Source organism: Punica granatum, chromosome 2, assembly GCF_007655135.1.
Source record: "Punica granatum isolate Tunisia-2019 chromosome 2, ASM765513v2, whole genome shotgun sequence".
Classification (NCBI taxonomy): Eukaryota; Viridiplantae; Streptophyta; class Magnoliopsida; order Myrtales; family Lythraceae; genus Punica; species Punica granatum.
The window spans coordinates 13,303,078-13,321,324 of record NC_045128.1 but is presented as its reverse complement, the minus strand read 5'-3'; the positions used below and the strand labels follow the sequence as shown (position 1 = coordinate 13,321,324).

At 44.4% G+C, this 18,247-nt stretch overlaps 1 protein-coding gene across 1 annotated transcript; it reads left to right on the top strand.

Moving 5' to 3' along the window:
- The first annotated feature begins 8,291 nt into the window (after positions 1-8,291).
- LOC116194383 lies at positions 8,292-14,974 on the top strand. Its single transcript, XM_031523195.1, has 2 exons — positions 8,292-10,524; positions 13,304-14,974. The coding sequence occupies exon 2, from the start codon at positions 13,306-13,308 to the stop codon at positions 14,794-14,796; it is 1,491 nt and encodes a 496-aa protein (XP_031379055.1). The 5' UTR covers positions 8,292-10,524; positions 13,304-13,305; the 3' UTR covers positions 14,797-14,974.
- Positions 14,975-18,247: the final 3,273 nt, after the last annotated feature.

The following is an 18,247-nucleotide window of genomic DNA, read 5'->3' as shown; positions in this document are numbered from 1 at the left end:
TGCTCCAAAATGTTGTGAATTAAAATTTCCAGTAGGGGTCGACTCCCCGGGATCCACGCATCCTCCCAAAATCTTGTCGCGACACGGTTGCCCAGCATCCAAGCAACCCCGTGACTCGACGAGAACTGAAACTCAGGTAAAACTCTGCCCATATACTTGCCTTTAAGACATCTTGACCAAAGTTCATTTGAATGTGCGATCATATTCCACCCAATCTTAGCAAGAAGTGCAACATTGAACAGATCAAAATTACGCAAACTCAAACCACTATTTTCTATAGGCTGGGTAATAGAACTCCAATCCAAATTACATGTATACATCGCTGGCCATGCAAGGAAAAGTAGATAAGCCAATCCAAATTACATGTATATCTTCTTCTTTTTTTTTTGGGATAAATGATGAGATACCATTACTAAGAGATTGAAAATACAGGGATATCCAGGTAAACCTTCGAGGATACATAAGGAAGCAAACTTTGACCTAAAGCCGTAACGGCCTAGACTGTGTGCACGAAGGTTACCATTTCTCAGGGTCAGAGGACACATGCATTCTAAAAATAAATTAAAACAAGAGACAATATCCGTGATAAGCATCCTAATTTCCCAAGGGGCAGCCAGAGATTGGAGATTGCATCGACTAAAATGAGGGAATCGCTCTCAATCCAAAGTACCTAGAAAAGCACTTATAGAGCGCTATTCATAACGCAAGGAGAACAGCTTGTGCTTCAACTTGAAATGGGGTCTGGGCAATGGATTTCTCAAACCAACATAGAATGGCCTCGTGATCAGTATGCGCATCAACACCTGCAAGACCGGAGGGTGTGAGGCTTCATGAGGCATCTGTACTTTACTTACTTGGCGAGATAGTCGGATTACTTTCACGTCGCCGAAGGCCCCGGCAATCGAATCATAGGCTACAGTTAATGCTTCTTTCCTTCCTTCTCTTTCTCTCGCTCTGTGTATTGTATTGTCATCTTTACATCTTAATGGAATCATAATATCTTATAGTAATTCTCAGTTTGAGCTCATTTTTATCAAGTTCAGTCTATTGATGCTTTTGTCTCTCGATTCAGTTCGATATTAGTAATCCTGGATTTGAGTTAAGTTTCATTTGAGTGTGGGCTTGAGAAGTTTTGGTCCAAGGCCTGCGTTTATCAAGGCATAGACGCTATTACAGGTTTAGAATTTGTTGTTGATAACTGCTTTGCTTGGTTCTCTATTGAGTGTAAGCGAGTCTCGTCGATGAGGAAACTGTGTTGTACGTGCGAAATGTTTGACTCAAGCATGCCTTTATTTGTGGGGCTTCCCCGTGCCTAGATTCCGCATGTCGTTTGAAAATGAAAAAGCCTACCTTTGTAAGTGCCAGTAGTCTGTACTTGCTCGAAGTCCTGTATAGAGATCGTAATTTTGCAATGGGCTCTGTTTGAAGTATCTGCTACATATTAGAAGGGAGAAGCAAACTTGTAGTGAGTGAGATTTAGGTGGATGAACAGCTGAAAAGGTCACGGGGAGACTTCTGTTGTGTAGGTGGGTATAGTGGCTTGTATGGTCATTTAATCGAGCTAAGTTCGCGTGGCAAAGTCGGCAGGTCCAAAGAACAACTGTTTTCAATGATGTGGTGATTGTTTGTATTTCGTGAGGATGGCAGGGATCTGAAAGTTCTGTTTTGGTTGATTTTGCCTACTTAGCTTATAATTCAGAAACGTGGTGAAGATGCTTTTTCTATCCTGCTGATTCTATTCTAATGCTTTTCTATGGCTGTTAATGATGAAGATTCAGCTCGATTAGGAAAGATTTGATAGGATACTGACAATTTTATCTTTCCTTATTCTCCCTATTCTAGAACATTCAATTGCATTGTTTATTCTTCTTTTCCTTTTGAGTTCTCTTCCTCGCACATGACAGGAAGATTATATATATGTATTGACCTGTGACAGAAAGATCAAGACGAATAAGACTGAGGATTATTCCCTTCATCTGTTTGTTTCTCTATCCCAGTTAGACTCATTGTCGAATTTTTTTATATGGTATCAGAGCCATGGCAGACAAGAAGCCAATAGACGTGACTTCACCCTATTTCGTGAGTCACTCGGATAACCCAGGCGCAGCTCTCGTCCCTGTGGTTCTCAATGGACAGAACTACCAGACCTGGGCAAAGGCCACGATTAGAGCCTTGGAGGCTAAGAACAAGATCGGATTTATTGATGGCTCATTGAAGCAACCTGACCCGATGAGCCCAGAGTTCCGGCTATGGAAGATTAACAATTCGATGATTTGCTCATGGATTTTCAACTCGCTCGATAAGAGCTTGCAAGGAGCAGTTGTTCATGCCAGTGATGCAAAGATGATGTGGGACGAAATTAAGCAACAGTTTGCACGAGGTAATGCTCCTAGAGTTCAACAGATCAAAACAAGTATATGTAACCTGAAGCAATCGGGACAGCAAGTTATTGATTATTATTCAAAGCTGAAAACGCTCTGGGATGAGCTGGAGGGATACCTGGAGACAGCAGAATGCACCTGTGGAGGCTGTACCTGTGGAGCTGTGGATCAGATGGCCAAAAATAAGGAGTTGGAGAAGCTTCATCAATTTTTAATGGGTCTAGACACGGAAGTTTTCGCAACGGTACGATCACAAATTCTGAATATGGATCCTTTGCCTACATTGAACCGAGCCTTTGCGCAAGTTGCGGATGAAGAATTGCGCTGGTCGATGACACAAGGAGGACGAAATGAGCATCTAGACTCCTCCGCATACTATGCAGGAGATACAACACAGGGAAGAGGACCTAGGGTCCATTGTGATTATTGCGGGAAGACTGGACATCATAGGTCGGACTGCTGGAAACTCCATGGTTATCCTGCAGATCGAGACTTCAAAGGAAAGGGAAGAAACTGGACAAAACAAGGGAACTCATCGAGGCAACCATATGGCCAGAAAACAGAGGGCAACAAGGGGCATAAAGCTCACTTTGCCTCGGCTGAAACCGTCCAGGGATTCAACACAAGCAAAGCGACTGGTAACCATGCCATCACACAACAAGGCAGAACTGGGAGGAACCTTACTATCACAGGAATATCAGAGGACCAACTGAGTCAGCTAGTCACAATTTTTGGTGATCACGCAGCCATTTCGAAGCAATTAGCCGGTAATATTGTTTTACCGTCTTGTTTAACAGACTGGGTTTTAGACACGGGTGCATCAATGCATATGACAGGGAATATTGAATTGTTCATGGATGTCAAGGACTTAACGGATCCTATCTCGATCGGAATTCCTGATGGCAAGACGGTATTTGCTACCAAAAGTGGCAATATTTATTTGAATGATTTCAAATTGAAGAATGTGTTATTTGCTCCTGGACTTAATTGCAATATGATATCGGTCGGGAAATTGACGATAGACCATGATTGTGTGTTAACTTTTTGTTCTCAATCTTGCAAATTACAGGACTGAGCCACGGGGAGAGTGATTGGATCGGGTGAGCTTTGGAGGGGGGTATATTGGCTCAAGCAAAGGGAACCTGCATCAGCTCACATGACAATAAAGAAGGAAGGACAACTCTTGTGGCATAAGCGCTTGGGTCACCCGTCTAGTAAAGTTCTGCACTCTATTCCCGGTGTTTCCGTAAAAACAAATGAGAAGATTGTTTGTGATGCTTGTGCTCGTGCAAAGATTTCACGTAGTCCTTTTCCTGAAAGTTTGAACAATGCTAAGACATGTTTTGATTTAATTCATGGAGATGTTTGGGGACCCTATCGTGTAGCCTCTTTATCGGGTGCTCGGTATTTTCTTACTCTAGTTGATGATCATAGTCGTTGTGTATGGGTCTATTTGATGACCGACAAGACCGAAACTTATAAATGGGTGGTTGGTTTCTATAATATGATAAAGAACCAATTTGGGAGATCGATCAAGATTTTTCGATCAGATAATGGTAGGGAGTTCACTTCTAAAGTGATGCGTGATTTTTATCATGCAAATGGAATAGTCCATCAAACGTCTTGTGTAGATACGCCACAACAAAATGGGCGTGTGGAGAGAAAACATCGCCATTTGCTAGAAATGGCACGTTCTTTACGATTTGATGCACTTCTACCGATCAAGTTATGGGGGGAATGTGTACTTGCAGCGGCATATTTGATTAATTATACACCTACATCGTTGTTATCGGGAAAGGCTCCAGTTGAGGTAATTTTTCAAAAGCCATTAAGACTTGATCATCTCAAAGTTTTTGGTTGTTTGTGTTATGCTTCAAAGAGACCTAAGCCTGCTGATAAATTTGAGAGTCGGGCACGTCGATGTATTTTTGTGGGATATCCATATGGTCAAAAGGGATGGAAATTATATGATCTTGAGACTGAAGAAATTTTTGTCTCACGGGATGTGGTTTTCCATGAAGAAGTATTCCCGTTTAGCAAGGATCAAAATGCCACAATTGAATCAGAATTGGGCTCAGGAAAACCGGTGAACTGGGGAGAGCCTATGGGAGGTATAAGGCTGCAAGAAGTGGACCAGACCGTGGAGGAGCCGAGGCCATTAGAAAATGAAGATTGTGGGGCTCATCAAGACAATGATCAAGGGACATTAGCAAGTGACATGGGTTCAAGCCCATCATCCACTTCCGGGGGAGAAATGAGTCCAAGTTTTTCTTCAGCCTCTCCACCTGACTCAGATATGTTACAGAACTTGCTAGACCGGAGTGTTAAGACAGATACTTCACTGGGTTCAGATGGCAGTCGACAGTCTCAGACTGCAGTCGCAGAGAGCTCGGGCAACCACGAATCAGAGAGAAAACCGAAACGCAATCGTCGACTTCCGGCCTGGCAGAAGGATTACGATTGTCGACTTGCAGCGTTTAAACCCCCTCCATTAGCAGCTCCCACCGACTCCAAATCCTCCCCAGGTTTGTCCTATAACATAGAACAATATCTTGATTACTCCCGATTAACGCATAATTATCGATGTTTCTTGTCGGTAATTGATCAAGATTTTGAGCCCAGAAGCAATTCAGAAGCTATGCGATATCAACATTGGAAGGAGGCTATGAAGGCAGAGTTATCTGCCCTTGAACGTAATGGGACTTGGGTGATCGCTGATTTGCCTACAGGAAAGAAAGCAATTGGTTGCAAATGGATATACAAAGTCAAACGGAAGGCGGATGGGTCTATTGAACGCTATAAGGCACGATTAGTCGCAAAAGGCTATACACAAATTGAAGGGCTGGATTTTGATGAAACCTTTGCTTCGGTGGCGAAGCTGGTGAGTGTTCGGGTACTTCTTACTGTGGCCCTTTATAAGAATTGGGAATTATTCCAATTGGATGTGGATAATGCGTTTTTGCATGGAGATCTTGAGGAGGAAGTCTATATGAAATTACCTCCAGGGTTGACCTCTGTAGGAAGTACTAAAGTTTGTCGCCTCCAGAAGTCGTTGTATGGATTGCGGCAAGCATCTTGTAATTGGTTTGCCAAATTCTCGATTGCTCTAAAGTCTTATGATTTTCTTCAATCTTCAGATGATTATTCATTATTCACTTTCAACAAGGACGATGTCATACTTATCGTACTTGTTTATGTCGACGACTTGATTTTGACTGGCAATGATCCTGCTCAATGTACCAAGTTCAAGCAATATTTGGATGATTGTTTTAGTATCAAGGATTTGGGCACACTAAGATATTTCTTGGGAATTGAAGTAGCTCGACAACCTGACTGTTTGTTCCTCTGCCAAAGGAAGTATACTCTTGATATTCTACAGGAGACTGGGATGCTTGGAGCTAGGCCGACAACCTTTCCAATGGAGCAGCATCTGAGACTTACCTCAGAATCGGGTGAAGACTTGTCAGACCCATCATGTTATCGTCGATTAGTTGGATGACTGATCTATCTCACCATCACTCGACCTGAGCTAAGCTATCCAGTTCATATCCTCTCTCAATTTATGCAAAGCCCAAAACAAGCACATTGGGATGCAGCTCTTCGAGTTCTTCGTTATCTCAAACAGAGCCCAGGACATGGTCTTTTATTGCGACGGCCGTCTTCATTATCTATAATTGCATATTGCGATTCTGACTGGGCCGCTTGCCCGATGACGAGAAGATCTCTCACGGGGTATTTTATCACGCTTGGTGGATGTCCGGTGTCATGGAAAACAAAGAAACAGAGTACTGTGGCTCGGTCTTCGGCAGAGGCAGAGTATCGTTCCATGGCGTCTACTACTGTGGAGTTATTATGGTCACGTTCTTTGCTTTCTTCGATTGGTGTGACTCTTTCATCAGCAATGACGATGTATTGTGACAATATGGCTGCTTTACACATAGCTGCAAATCCGGTTTTTCATGAGCGGACAAAACACATCGAAATTGATTGCCACTTCGTCAGGGAACATGTACAGGCAAAGTCAATCATCACACGTCATGTTCCTTCACGACTTCAGATAGCTGACATCTTCACGAAGGCTCTTGGTCGAGAACAATTTCAATTTCTACTCGGCCAGTTGGGCATTACTACTATCCATGCTCCAACTTGAGGGGGAGTGATGAAGATTCAGCTCGATTAGGAAAGATTTGATAGGATACTGACAATTTTATCTTTCCTTATTCTCCCTATTCTAGAACATTCAATTGCATTGTTTATTCTTCTTTTCCTTTTGAGTTCTCTTCCTCGCACATGACAGGAAGATTATATATATGTATTGACCTGTGACAGAAAGATCAAGACGAATAAGACTGAGGATTATTCCCTTCATCTGTTTGTTTCTCTATCCCAGTTCGACTCATTGTCGAATTTTTTTATAGTTAATAAAGTAGGAATTTAGGACAGTTCAACATAATGTTCACGGCTCTTACATTTTGTCGAGCAGATTCATCAATTTCTTGGCTACTTTGTAATGCCAAGATTCTCCCTGGCATAACTACAACATAAAGATATCGCACTATAGTTTTGCCACATTCTGTGAAAAAACTAAAAACACTTAAGGCACAAATTCATGTTTGAAATTGCTGCAACAATCCCCATCTATATTAGTTGTTCTTAATTTTTTTAACCAAGGAATAGATGTTCTGAGGATTTATTCCTTTTCATGTAGATGTACTCACAATCTGTGGTATACATTGTACTATAGTTGTCATAGGCATTGCAAAAGTTGTCTTCATTAGGACAAACACATACAAGGCACGTGCAACGCGCGTACTGTTGCAATAGTAAATAAAAATTCAATACACCTTAAATAAGAGAATTATTAACAAAATTGTTCCTAAATTAATTAAAATTATTATAATATCTTGTATTATTATTCAGATCTTTTAGTTACTATCAGCACTCCATTTTGGTCCACCGACTCCAGGACAAGACATTAGCAAAGCTCCTGACTAGGATTCCAAAACTCTAACAAAAATGGCGAGGGAAACATATAGAATTTTGCATCACACACAGTTGATCCCGAAGAGTAAGACACGACTTATCAAACTTCAAACCAAAGGCAGTGGACAAAGAGGAACTCACATCTTTGTATCGTTTCTTCGGTGAGTACAACTATCTGCATGGATCCCAGAGCCAAGTTTGGTATTTTTAGATCAATGGTTGGTGAGTCAGGGACATTTCAACACAAAAATCACATCGAGAGCCCATTCGAGCAAAGAGATAAAATTCGTGGGAGCTAGGGTGCCCAAACAGTGAATACAGTAGCTTGAGCATGGGATTCAACGCATCATATCACGATCAATATTGAACCTAAAAGGGCGAATCTCATGTGCTTGACCTAGGAAATCGAGTTAGATTCAATTTGATGGGTCACTCATCCCGAGATTCAATAAAGAGAGAAAGTTATGAATTTTTTAGCACACCATGAGTAAAACAGTTAAACCGGGACAGATTCTGCCAGTCAAGAGAGAAAATCCATATAAAATTCCATTCTTTGTATTTTCAAGCATGGCCAACGTCAATGGATTCCCATTCAACGAAAAAAAAAGTCAACGGATTCCCAATTCACTGAAGATTCAAAAAATTTAAAAAAATGGGATATGTTTTAGGTTAGATTAGTACAGAATTGAAGAACTCCTCACGGATCATGACCAAATCCCCTGGTTTTGGCTAGCTGTTGAAGAAAAATTGTTTCGGGTACTTCCCGAGATCGAACGATCTTCAAATTTTACGAGAATGTGCCTAACTCGTGTATAGATCAAGGAAATATTTCGGATGTTCAGGTCATTCCCAGGGACCACTGGTCACAACTTTGCTTCTTCTGCTTTGGTTGAGCAAGGTGGAGTGTACTCCACCCCTTTCCCTTTTCCCCACGCCATCTTCTTCCTCACCTGCTCATGCCATCAGCTTCTTCTATGGCAAATTTCTCTGCAACTTATCAGATCCTCTGCAGCCAACAGCAGTTCACCATCCCTTGCATCCATCCATCCCCTCTCTCTCAGTAAAAAAAAAAAAGGGCACTAGCAGCTCCCTCTTTGGTTCGAAGACCATCACCAGTAGTGTAGGACCTTCCTCCCTCTCTCGGAGTCCCCAGCTCCTCTGCTTCATTTCCTCGAGCTCGCCCTCAGCTTCGATGCCCCTCATGTAGAGCTAAGTGTAGCTGTCACTCTTCTCTCGTTCTCTTGGCTCTCCTGCCCTCTTCGTTCTCCGTCTCCACACTTTTTTGTCTTCCTTGCAGGACATCGGAATCACGATGGCCGACTTCAAGCTCCTCGTCCGTGACCACTTCCCTTGCTACACTTCATCAACATCACCATGGTCATCATCATTTTCGACTCCTCTGCAGCCTTCGAATCTGACCACCAGCAACGCATCTTGACGTTCATCACCATTTTTCCATAAAGACAAACTCGGCTTCTGCTCATCTCCACCACGAGCAATCTCTCACCTTCATTCTCTCTCCTCTCTATGCTTCCCACTCATTCTCTTCGCTCTCAGTCCCTGGACAACAACGAAGCTAGAGAACAACAGCCTGCCTCTGCTTATCATCCTCACTATTCTATTTCCTGCACTTTCAATTTCCCATCACCTCCATCGGCCCCATTCTCCTCTGTTAGCGGTCATCCTTTTCCTTTCCTTCTTCTCGACTCCATCTCCTTTCCTTGCGGCTCCTCCTCTCCTCCTGACCAGCACTGCACCAGCACGCATGCCCCATCTTCCTCTCCTTTCTCTCTCTCTCGGCTGGACAGAACAGCATGAAGCAACAAACACAGCCTCGAAAGTTTTGTTTCCCCCCGCATTTGTAGTGGTCTCGGCTGGTTTGGTTGAGGTTCGGTTCATCATCGGCTATAAAAGTTACGTGCTTGTCTTCACACTTGCTTGGGTGAGGTACAAAAATTTCAAACTTAATGGCATGTTTAGGACTCCCTTTAGTGGCTTGATTCAATCCTCACTGGAATGGTGATGACGTGAAATGAATGTTTGTGGATCGTGTGGATGAGCAAGATTATTCTGAACCCGATTTTACAAAGTTTTCAATGTGTTTTAGTTCAGTTCCTGCATCATTTTTCACTTTTTTAGATCAGTCCTAAAATTTCTGATCCATTTCAATCAAATCCTGGACTATTTTTAGTATTTTTTTCCTAACCACTGCACTTTCCAGACGATTCAGATCAGTCCAGGAAACTTTTCAATCTGTTTCAGTTCAGTCCCTGCTACTCTTTAAACGTTTTTCATATTAGCCCTGTCAGCACCTAATTTCGGTCCATCGGCTCCGAGGGGGGCAAAATTGTCATTTCCCAATTTATCGCCTTTTCTTAAAAAAATATTAAATTAATTTTAATTAAATTAAATTATATATACATTAAAAAAAAGAAGAAGAAGAAGAAAAGATTCGGGCAAGGCCAGGCAGGCCGGGCAGCGTTGACCGGTTGCCCGGGACCCGCCGGCCCTAATTTAAAAAAAAAAAAATCGGGCAGGCCGGGCAGCGCTCGCCGGCTGCCCGTGATCCCCGCCGGCCCGGAACTGCCCCCAAATCGCGGTTTTCCGCGATTTTCTCCAAATCGGCTGAAATCTCAACGGAAACGGGGAAGAAATTGCAATTAAATAAACAGAAATGGAATTCAGATAAGGAGGGAGGAGACCCAGCAAACGAGATCGAAAGATTGGCTCTCGTTTCGGGGAATTTTGAAATTGGAAAATTCGGAAACCCTCGCCGGAAACCGCGCTAATTCCCCCCGATTCCGACTGATTGAGCGCCGGTGAGATCCCGATCGACCACGGCGAAGCACCGGCGGTACCCAGAGCTATCTCCCGCACCCTCTCGTGCCATCGTCGCGGCGTCCAGAGGCGCGAACCGCCGCCGGCAGCCTCGTCACCGCCGCTGCCCCCGATCCTGATCGTCCTTCGGCTAACGGGCCTCGGCCCAGTTCCCTTTTTTGTAGGCCCAGCCCAAGCCCAGCTAGGCCCAACTTCCCCAGTCCGGCCCAGCGCTCTTCCAGGCGGTTTTCTCCTTCGGGCGGTCCGGTCCGATCCGATCCGGCCGATCCATCCGGCGATTTTTTTTATTTTTACAGAGAAGTCCCTCAATTTTCCGAACTAGGTAAATTCTCGACTTAGTGGCATGATTAGGGTTCCTTTCCTAAATATTATTGCTTGCTTGATGGATATAATGTGAAATGAGTGTTCTTGGGTCGCGTGGGTGATCGAATTTGTCCCGAACTCGATTTTACGAACTTTCTGTTTTGTCACATTTCAATTCAGAGGACGTATTTTATTTTTTTTAAGATCTGCCCCGAATTTCAAAATCATTTTCAATCAAGCCCTGGTCATTTTATTATTTTTCAATCAGTCCTTGAATTTTCCAGAATTTTTCTAAGAATCCCAAAGAACTTTTCAAATCATTTCAGTTTAGTCCCGAGAACATTTTTCACCCTTTTCAGATCTGCCCCGAATTTCAAAAATTCTTTTCAATCAAGTCCCAGTCATTTTACTATTTTCCAATCAGTCCTGAAATTCCCAGAATTTTTCAAGCATCCCAAGGAACTTTCCGAGTTGTTTCAGTTTAGTCCTGGGGCCATTTTTTATTTTTCAGATCAGTCCCGATTTTCAAATTCATTTCAAATAAGCCCTAGGACACTTTCAGTAATTTTTTACACACTCCCCATTTTTTAGAATTTGTCCCCAATCTTTTAGAATTTTCAAATCAGTCCCCAATCTTTTAGAATTTTCAGATCAATCCCCAATTTTTTTAGAATTTTCAAATCAGTCCCTGCTCTTTTAAAATTTTTCAATTCAGTCCCTGGACATTTTCTAAAATATCCGGCCCTTTTCTACTTAGATCACCCACCGACAATGTATGTGCCCCATTTAAATATTTCATTTTTGTAATTATGTGACCATGTCGGAAATTAGAGTTTATCGGATGGTCAACTAATGGCTCTCTCGACGACTCGAAATTCGTAGACCAAAGCATTCGGTAAATTTCTAATTAACCTAAAATTCTACATACGGGGTAATCGGGACGTTAAATTTGGCTAAATTAAATCACTTGACTCTTTTAAATAAATCGCACGAACTGATTAATAATCTGTAATCGCACCGACAGTTCAAGAACTGTTAGTCATGCCCTTTTCAAAATTCACAATTTCAAAAGCACCGAGATACATACAACGTAATCTTGACTTTCATGCACACACATATTTACCGATTCAAGGGCATGATTACCGGTTCTTGTTCTGCCATCACTCTAGTGCAGGTTTGTGTTTAGAACAGGTTAAAACATGGAAAAACGGATTAATTTCAAACTCGGCATAATCAACATGGGCAAATAGTCAAGTAGAGGATTAGGTTTTGGGTTTTAGGTGAAAACACTTTTAATCTGTAAAAGCCATATTGCCATGATACAAAATAATCTAAAAATAACCCACACATTCGAGACTTGACTATGGACATCATGTTTGTCAAGTCCGTTAAATGATGCCGAATGCTACATACCCTATCTATCATCCTGTTTGTTTGTTTTAAGGTAAGATTTGTATGCCAACATATCCCGGTTAATAATCAGTTAATTCACGTAAATTCGGCGATAACAAGAAACCCCATTGTTTATTTATTTGAGCTTGCTTGTTACATTTTTGCACTTATTTGTTATGCGGATCGAGCCCGATCCTTTAGGACTCGATTCACACTGGGTCCAACGCCCATAACCTTCGATCACGGGGTCAAATGCCCCCATACACCAAGTGCGCATTTAATTTAATTTTCGGTCTTTTCCAAACCATACGGTGAGCACGAGTGGAATAATGGCCGAACGCGAACCGACTGGGATTCAATTGTTGTAATTTGTATTTTATTTATTTGAGAGGACAATGTAATGATTTATGTTGTACGTTTATTCTTATAAGAATCCCGATCGGAGAGCGGACGGTCGGAGTGTTTCTTCGAATTTACGGTGTCAAAACGCGGAAGATGAGCGAAACTTAATCATGCGGTAAATAAATAAAATGGCAAGCCTAGCAAGTTAGAGTACCGAAAGGGCGTGTGGGATATAGGCCCACACGTAATAGAACCCCCAAATTCGGAATTTCCTGTTCCGTACAGACCATTGCCTTAACATACTAGGTGTATCACATACCCCTAGACTCGGGTAACTTGCCGGCCCTCGACTTTCGGGTCGTAAAATGGAAAGTGGCGACTCCTTCTCACGTGCGTCCGTCGCGCGTCCCCCGGGAAGGTGGACACTCCCAAGCCGCGTTGCATAGGCGCACGCATGCGTGCCCCGACGAGACGAAATTCGAGTGCGCACAGCTTGGCGACTCCACTGGGGACACATAGAGGGTTCGGGCTCGTTCTCGCTTGTTTTGTTTGCTTGTTTATTTACCGCTTTCTGTAATTTCCCGCTTATCTACTTTACGCACTTTCATTTATGCATTCGCATTGCATATTATACTAGATTCAGGTACCTACGGGTCGCGTCCCACGACCGATTTTAGAAAACACAGGTTAGATAGGGGTTCCGAGTAAGGGTACGTCTCACGGTTGGACCGTCGATTAGGCCCCCAAAGATCCCGCTCGATTTCAAGGAATTGACACCCTTGAATCGGGAGCCCCCATCCCTACGTAGCACGGTCCCTGTAGTACTAAAACCATGCATTCTGCAGGAGCTCCACGCCATCCTCCAACCCGACTCCAACAATAGTCCTTGAGTCGGCCTGCGCGCCAACTTGAATCTTTTCTGTTCTTGAGAGAGATGTGCTATGTATACTATTTATTAAGCCGTGGGCATTTTTATTTTCTACATGCATGCATCATCCAATTTCAAAATTAGGTGTCATTTGTATTGACTAGTCTTAAGTCGATTTTCCTTTCATCTTGGTAAGGGATGTCACGCCCGGTCTCCTGCCCGCGCCTCGACAGAGTCACACCACTGCTCGAGGAGATTACCCGTATATGGAGAGCATTACGCCCAGTCGACTGCCGTTACATCTTTGCGTTCGTAGGGGATATCCCTTTGCTGGCTACCCGGCACGTTGATTGGAATTTCCTCGAAGCTGCCATCGCATTCTGGAACCCAAGTCACGCCGTCTTCGACATACAGGGTACTGAGCTCACGCCAACTATCGAGGAGTACCGAACACTCATCGGTCGAACCGCAGTTGTCCATGGCATTGTAGAACCCAATTTCCACACTGCCCGATCAACCCTAGTCTCACGCCTACTCAGGGTTCCCACGACTCGTTTGAATGCTGAACTCGCATACTCCGGCAGCACGGAGATTGCAATCGAGAAACTCCTCTTTTTTATTGAGTCCCGAGCGCATAGGGTCCAGGGGGATTTTCTTCGAAAAGATTTATGTCATGCTGTTCTATTGCTAATTTTTGGGACCCTCTTATTCCCTCGCTCACATAGTCTCATCGATGCAGCCTTGGCCAGCGTTGTCCTCCAAGTGGTCGGAGGGCGTGGTTATGAGGTAGCCCTCGTGGCTGAGACCATTCGGTCCCTCGACCGCGTCTTGAGAACATGCGACCGAAGGATAAGAGGATCCCCTATGCTTTTACAAATTTGGCTCCAAAGTCACGCAAACCCTCTGCGTCTGGTGCGCTCGATTATGTATTTTAATGGTCCAGAGTCAATTATTTCTCGATTGCTACCCCTCCTGCGTATGGAAGAACACAAGGTCTCTGAGTGGATCAAAATTTTTCGTGAAATAGCACCTAGGGGCTTCAAGTGGCGTGCCGCGTGGATGCCACCCGGACCCATGGCCCTTAGGTGTCCTGATTTTTATGGAGTCCCACTCATGAGTCATGCGGGGTCCACTACTTATTTTCCGGCGCGAGTAGTGAGGCAGCTCGGTGGCTTACAAACGGTCCCCGAGGATACAACTCGAACTAGATTTGAACATACTTGGCGGGAGGATCAGACACCCCCAGATCACCAAAGTAACGTCGAACAGATCCTGGATGCATGGCGAACTGTGATTACCGAGCTTCCATACTTCCCCGAGCATCCGACCCTTGATGAGCGAGATTTCCAGGTTACAGAAGAATACATCCTTCGCTTCTACCGATGGGGTCCAGCAGCACACGAGGATCTCGTCAACTCTCCGCGAGTCAGAGATGGCGGGTCACCCGGCGCAACTCCCACTCCGAATATGGCCATCCAAGCCGAGCTCACTCATCTCAGAGCCGAAAGAGATCGTCTTTGTCGAGAAGTCGCAGAGAGGGACAAGCAGCTTGTTGATCAGCGTCAACTACAGAGAGAGCTCGCCCAGACCCGTGTCGAGCTACAGAGGCGCGATCAGGAATTGGCACGAGCAAACGCCGCTGTGGAGAGGTCCAGGAAAAGGGCTCGTGGGGGTACATATACACCCTAGGATAGACACCCCTGCCAGACCCTCGAACTAGGACTTTCCATGGCGACGGTCGCTTGCACCTCGGGCACGTTGGAAAATCGACTTAGGACTTCAATTTCAAAACTTGCATTGTACTTTGAACTTATCGAGTCAATGTGAATGACAACATTAGCTTTTGGAAAACTCACGCATCGCATGCATCCTACTCATTTATTATTTTGCATAACAACTAACATCTCACCATACAAGTGAGTGAAGACCTCCTTCGTAGGTAGACTAACAGCGATCTTTACTCTTCCCCCACGGCAAGGCGAGCCGTGGCTCGAGGACCGATGCACCTTCCTTGGCAAAGCTAGCATCTCTCTAACTTCACGCAATCAAGCGTTATCGCGTGATCGTATCCATCTCTTCGCGCAACTGAGCACATCCATCAGCACAACCGAGTGCATCTTTCCGTGACGTGCGAGCATGCCTCCACCTTACCCATGCACACACCCCCGGCACGCTCGCACGATGCCCACCAGGCCAGTTCGCTTCCCTACACTCTTGCATTGAAATCCTGAACAGTTTATGCTCTTTCATTGTTTTCTTTTCCCATTACAGGAAATTCCCAACAAGAAGACAGCCTGAATATTGAGCGACCACAATTGAGACAACAAACGTCTCTCATTCAGCTCCTTGGGATTTCAACATTAAGTCCCCATCCTTGCTCCCCAAAGCAAGATCGCAAGAAAAATCAGAGTCACCGCTTTGCAGTGCCCTGCACTTTTCCTCAGCATTGACCTTTGCTTTTGCATCACTTGCACTTTCTTATCGAGCATGCATTTACTGCATTGGGCTTTGGCCCAGCATCGGGCTCCGGCCCCGCATTTACCGCATCAGGCTTCGGGCCCGCTTTTAGGTTTTGGCCCCGCATCGGGCTTCGGCCCCACTTTGGGCTTCGGCCCCACCTTTGAGCTTCGGCCCCATATCGGGCATCGGTCCTGCATTTACTGCGTTCGGGCCCCGGCCCAGCATTTACTACATTCAGGTTTTGACACCTCGCATTTACTTTTTTTAACAAATCCAGAATGGCCTCTGGCCAACATTTTACACTTTCAAAGCAGTCCCTGACTTTTTGAGCTGTTCCAAGTCAATCCTGGTATTTTGGCTGAATTTTCAAACCAATCACAGTCCTTTTGAAATTATTCGATCCAGTCCTTGGACTTTTTTTTAATAAAAGAAGGGATTTCCAACCCGTCTTACTTGGGCCCCCAACTGACAATGTGCATGTTCTTATCTCGTTTATTATGCGTATATGACGTGGTAATACGTGTTTTTATGTTTCTCCGCTTCTGTACGGACCCGAATGTGGACTCTCGTCGGGGCCCGCATTGCGCACTTTTGGATCGCGCGGCTTGGGAGTGTCCACCTTGCCGTGAGACGCGTGACGGACACGCGTGAGAAGGAGTCGCAACTTATCATTTTACGACTCGAAGGTCGAGAGCGGAAAAGTTACCCGGGTCTAGGGGTATGGAACACCTAGTTTTGCAAAGGCATTGGTCATGTGGAACCGGAAAGTCCGAGTTCAGGGGTTCATGTTACGTGCGGGCCAATATCCCGCACGCCCTTTCGGTACTCTGATTTGCTAAACTTGCATGTTTTATTATTTACCGCGTGGATTAAGTTGTGCTCGGCTCGCACGTTTTGACACCGAAAATTTGATGAATTAAACGATGTTGGTTGAGAAGTCGAAAAAGAAGTAAACCAGTGTGTCGGGGGATTGGTTCACAATCTTGCGTTACAGTTCATCGAACCATGGAGATTGAATCCCTGCGTGAACCAGAACCGCGAGTTCTTGGATTTACGTTCTTTTGGGCAAGCATTAGACCGATTCGATTAATTGGACTCTCGGACCATTCGCTTACCGACTGGAATTCTTACAGAATGAATGTACAAAATAAAATCTTTACATTGCTCTCGAAAACAATAAATACAAATTAAAAATGGCCGAGTTCCAGTCGATTCACGTTCGGTTATTATTCCGACGATTCCACATTAAATCTTGGGAAGGCTAGCACTGTGTAGGGTAGGCACCCGGCGTCAAGTCTTCCCAAAAAGGACCTCCGGATATGGATTTCCACTGAAAATGGCCTTTTATGCTCCTCGGAGGTTACTCGGGAAACTGAGAAGGGTTCTGCTATTTGTTTTGCCCAATTGCGTATGTCCGCTAGAGTTTTCAGGGCAATACAGGGTCAACTTCGTTTGCCGCTATTCCGTCAGACCGGTCGCCGGTTATGCATTTCCGAAGATGGGTATTCCCGCTTTGTCACTCGGAAGTCATTTGAAGTGTCCGTGTGGCTTCTAAGGGACAATCTACAGTACTGCTCATGCTCTGTATGCTCGTGGGGCATGACCGCATCTGACATTTGGAATTAACTTTTCTCCAAGAAACCGATATTTTTGGACTTCCATTGAAAAGTTGTCTGTATACATAAAGTTATTCTGTATAGAGCAGATGATTTGCAAAATGCGTTTAAAGACACTTTTCATCTATTTGGCAATGATGTGGATTTTTGGAGTCCAATATAGGTTATCTTCCGATGGTCGAGTGAACTATCGGAAAATAGGACTGTCCATGTGATACATTGAAAATGCCGGTTTGGAATGTTGTTGAGCTTTCTGGTCACTCTAGTGGCTTTTGATGACCAAGACTGTTCTTCTGTCATATGGACATGTCATCCACTTGGTTCTGCTGACTTGAGGATGAATAGTGATTTCTTGCTCTGGATTACTGCTGAAATGCATTGCTTGACTTGGTGAGCCAAAATGGGGTGTTGACAGCTTGCCCCTCTTTGATTGCGTGCTCGAGTAGAGGATGTAGTCAAAGACTTTCAGAAGCACTCCAATTTGATAGCAATGATCAATATAGAACTTCCAATGACAGTCTTCTCCCTCCTGCTTTGGATATGTGGGATTTTGTGCCTAATGCAAAGGAGAAAGAAATGAACTAAGACATAGACAAGCTGCAGTAAACAGGAAGGCGCATAAAGAAAATGCATGTCGAAATGAAGTGGCCTCGATAAGAAGTGCAAAGCTTAATGAAAAGTGCTAAGCTTAAAGAAACAACAGGGCTTAATGAAAAGTGTGGTGCAAAAGACAATGGGCACTTGCCCCATGGTTTTGCAAGAAGTACGAGTGAGCAGGCTCGACGAACTTGCGTAGCTTAAAAGAGGGAGTACACGGGCGAATAGGCCCAGCGATGTAGCAAGAAGCACGAGATAGCGGGCTCAGCGAACTTGCAAAGTATAAAAGAAGGAGTGCACAGGCGGACAGGCCTGGCGATGTAGCAAGAAGCACGAGCGAGCAGACTCGGCGAACATGCAAAGCATAAAAGAGGGAGTGCACGGGCAGGCAGGCCCAGCGATATAGCAAGAAGCACGAGCGAGCAGGCTCGACGAACTTGCAAAGCATAAAAGAGGGAGTGCACGGG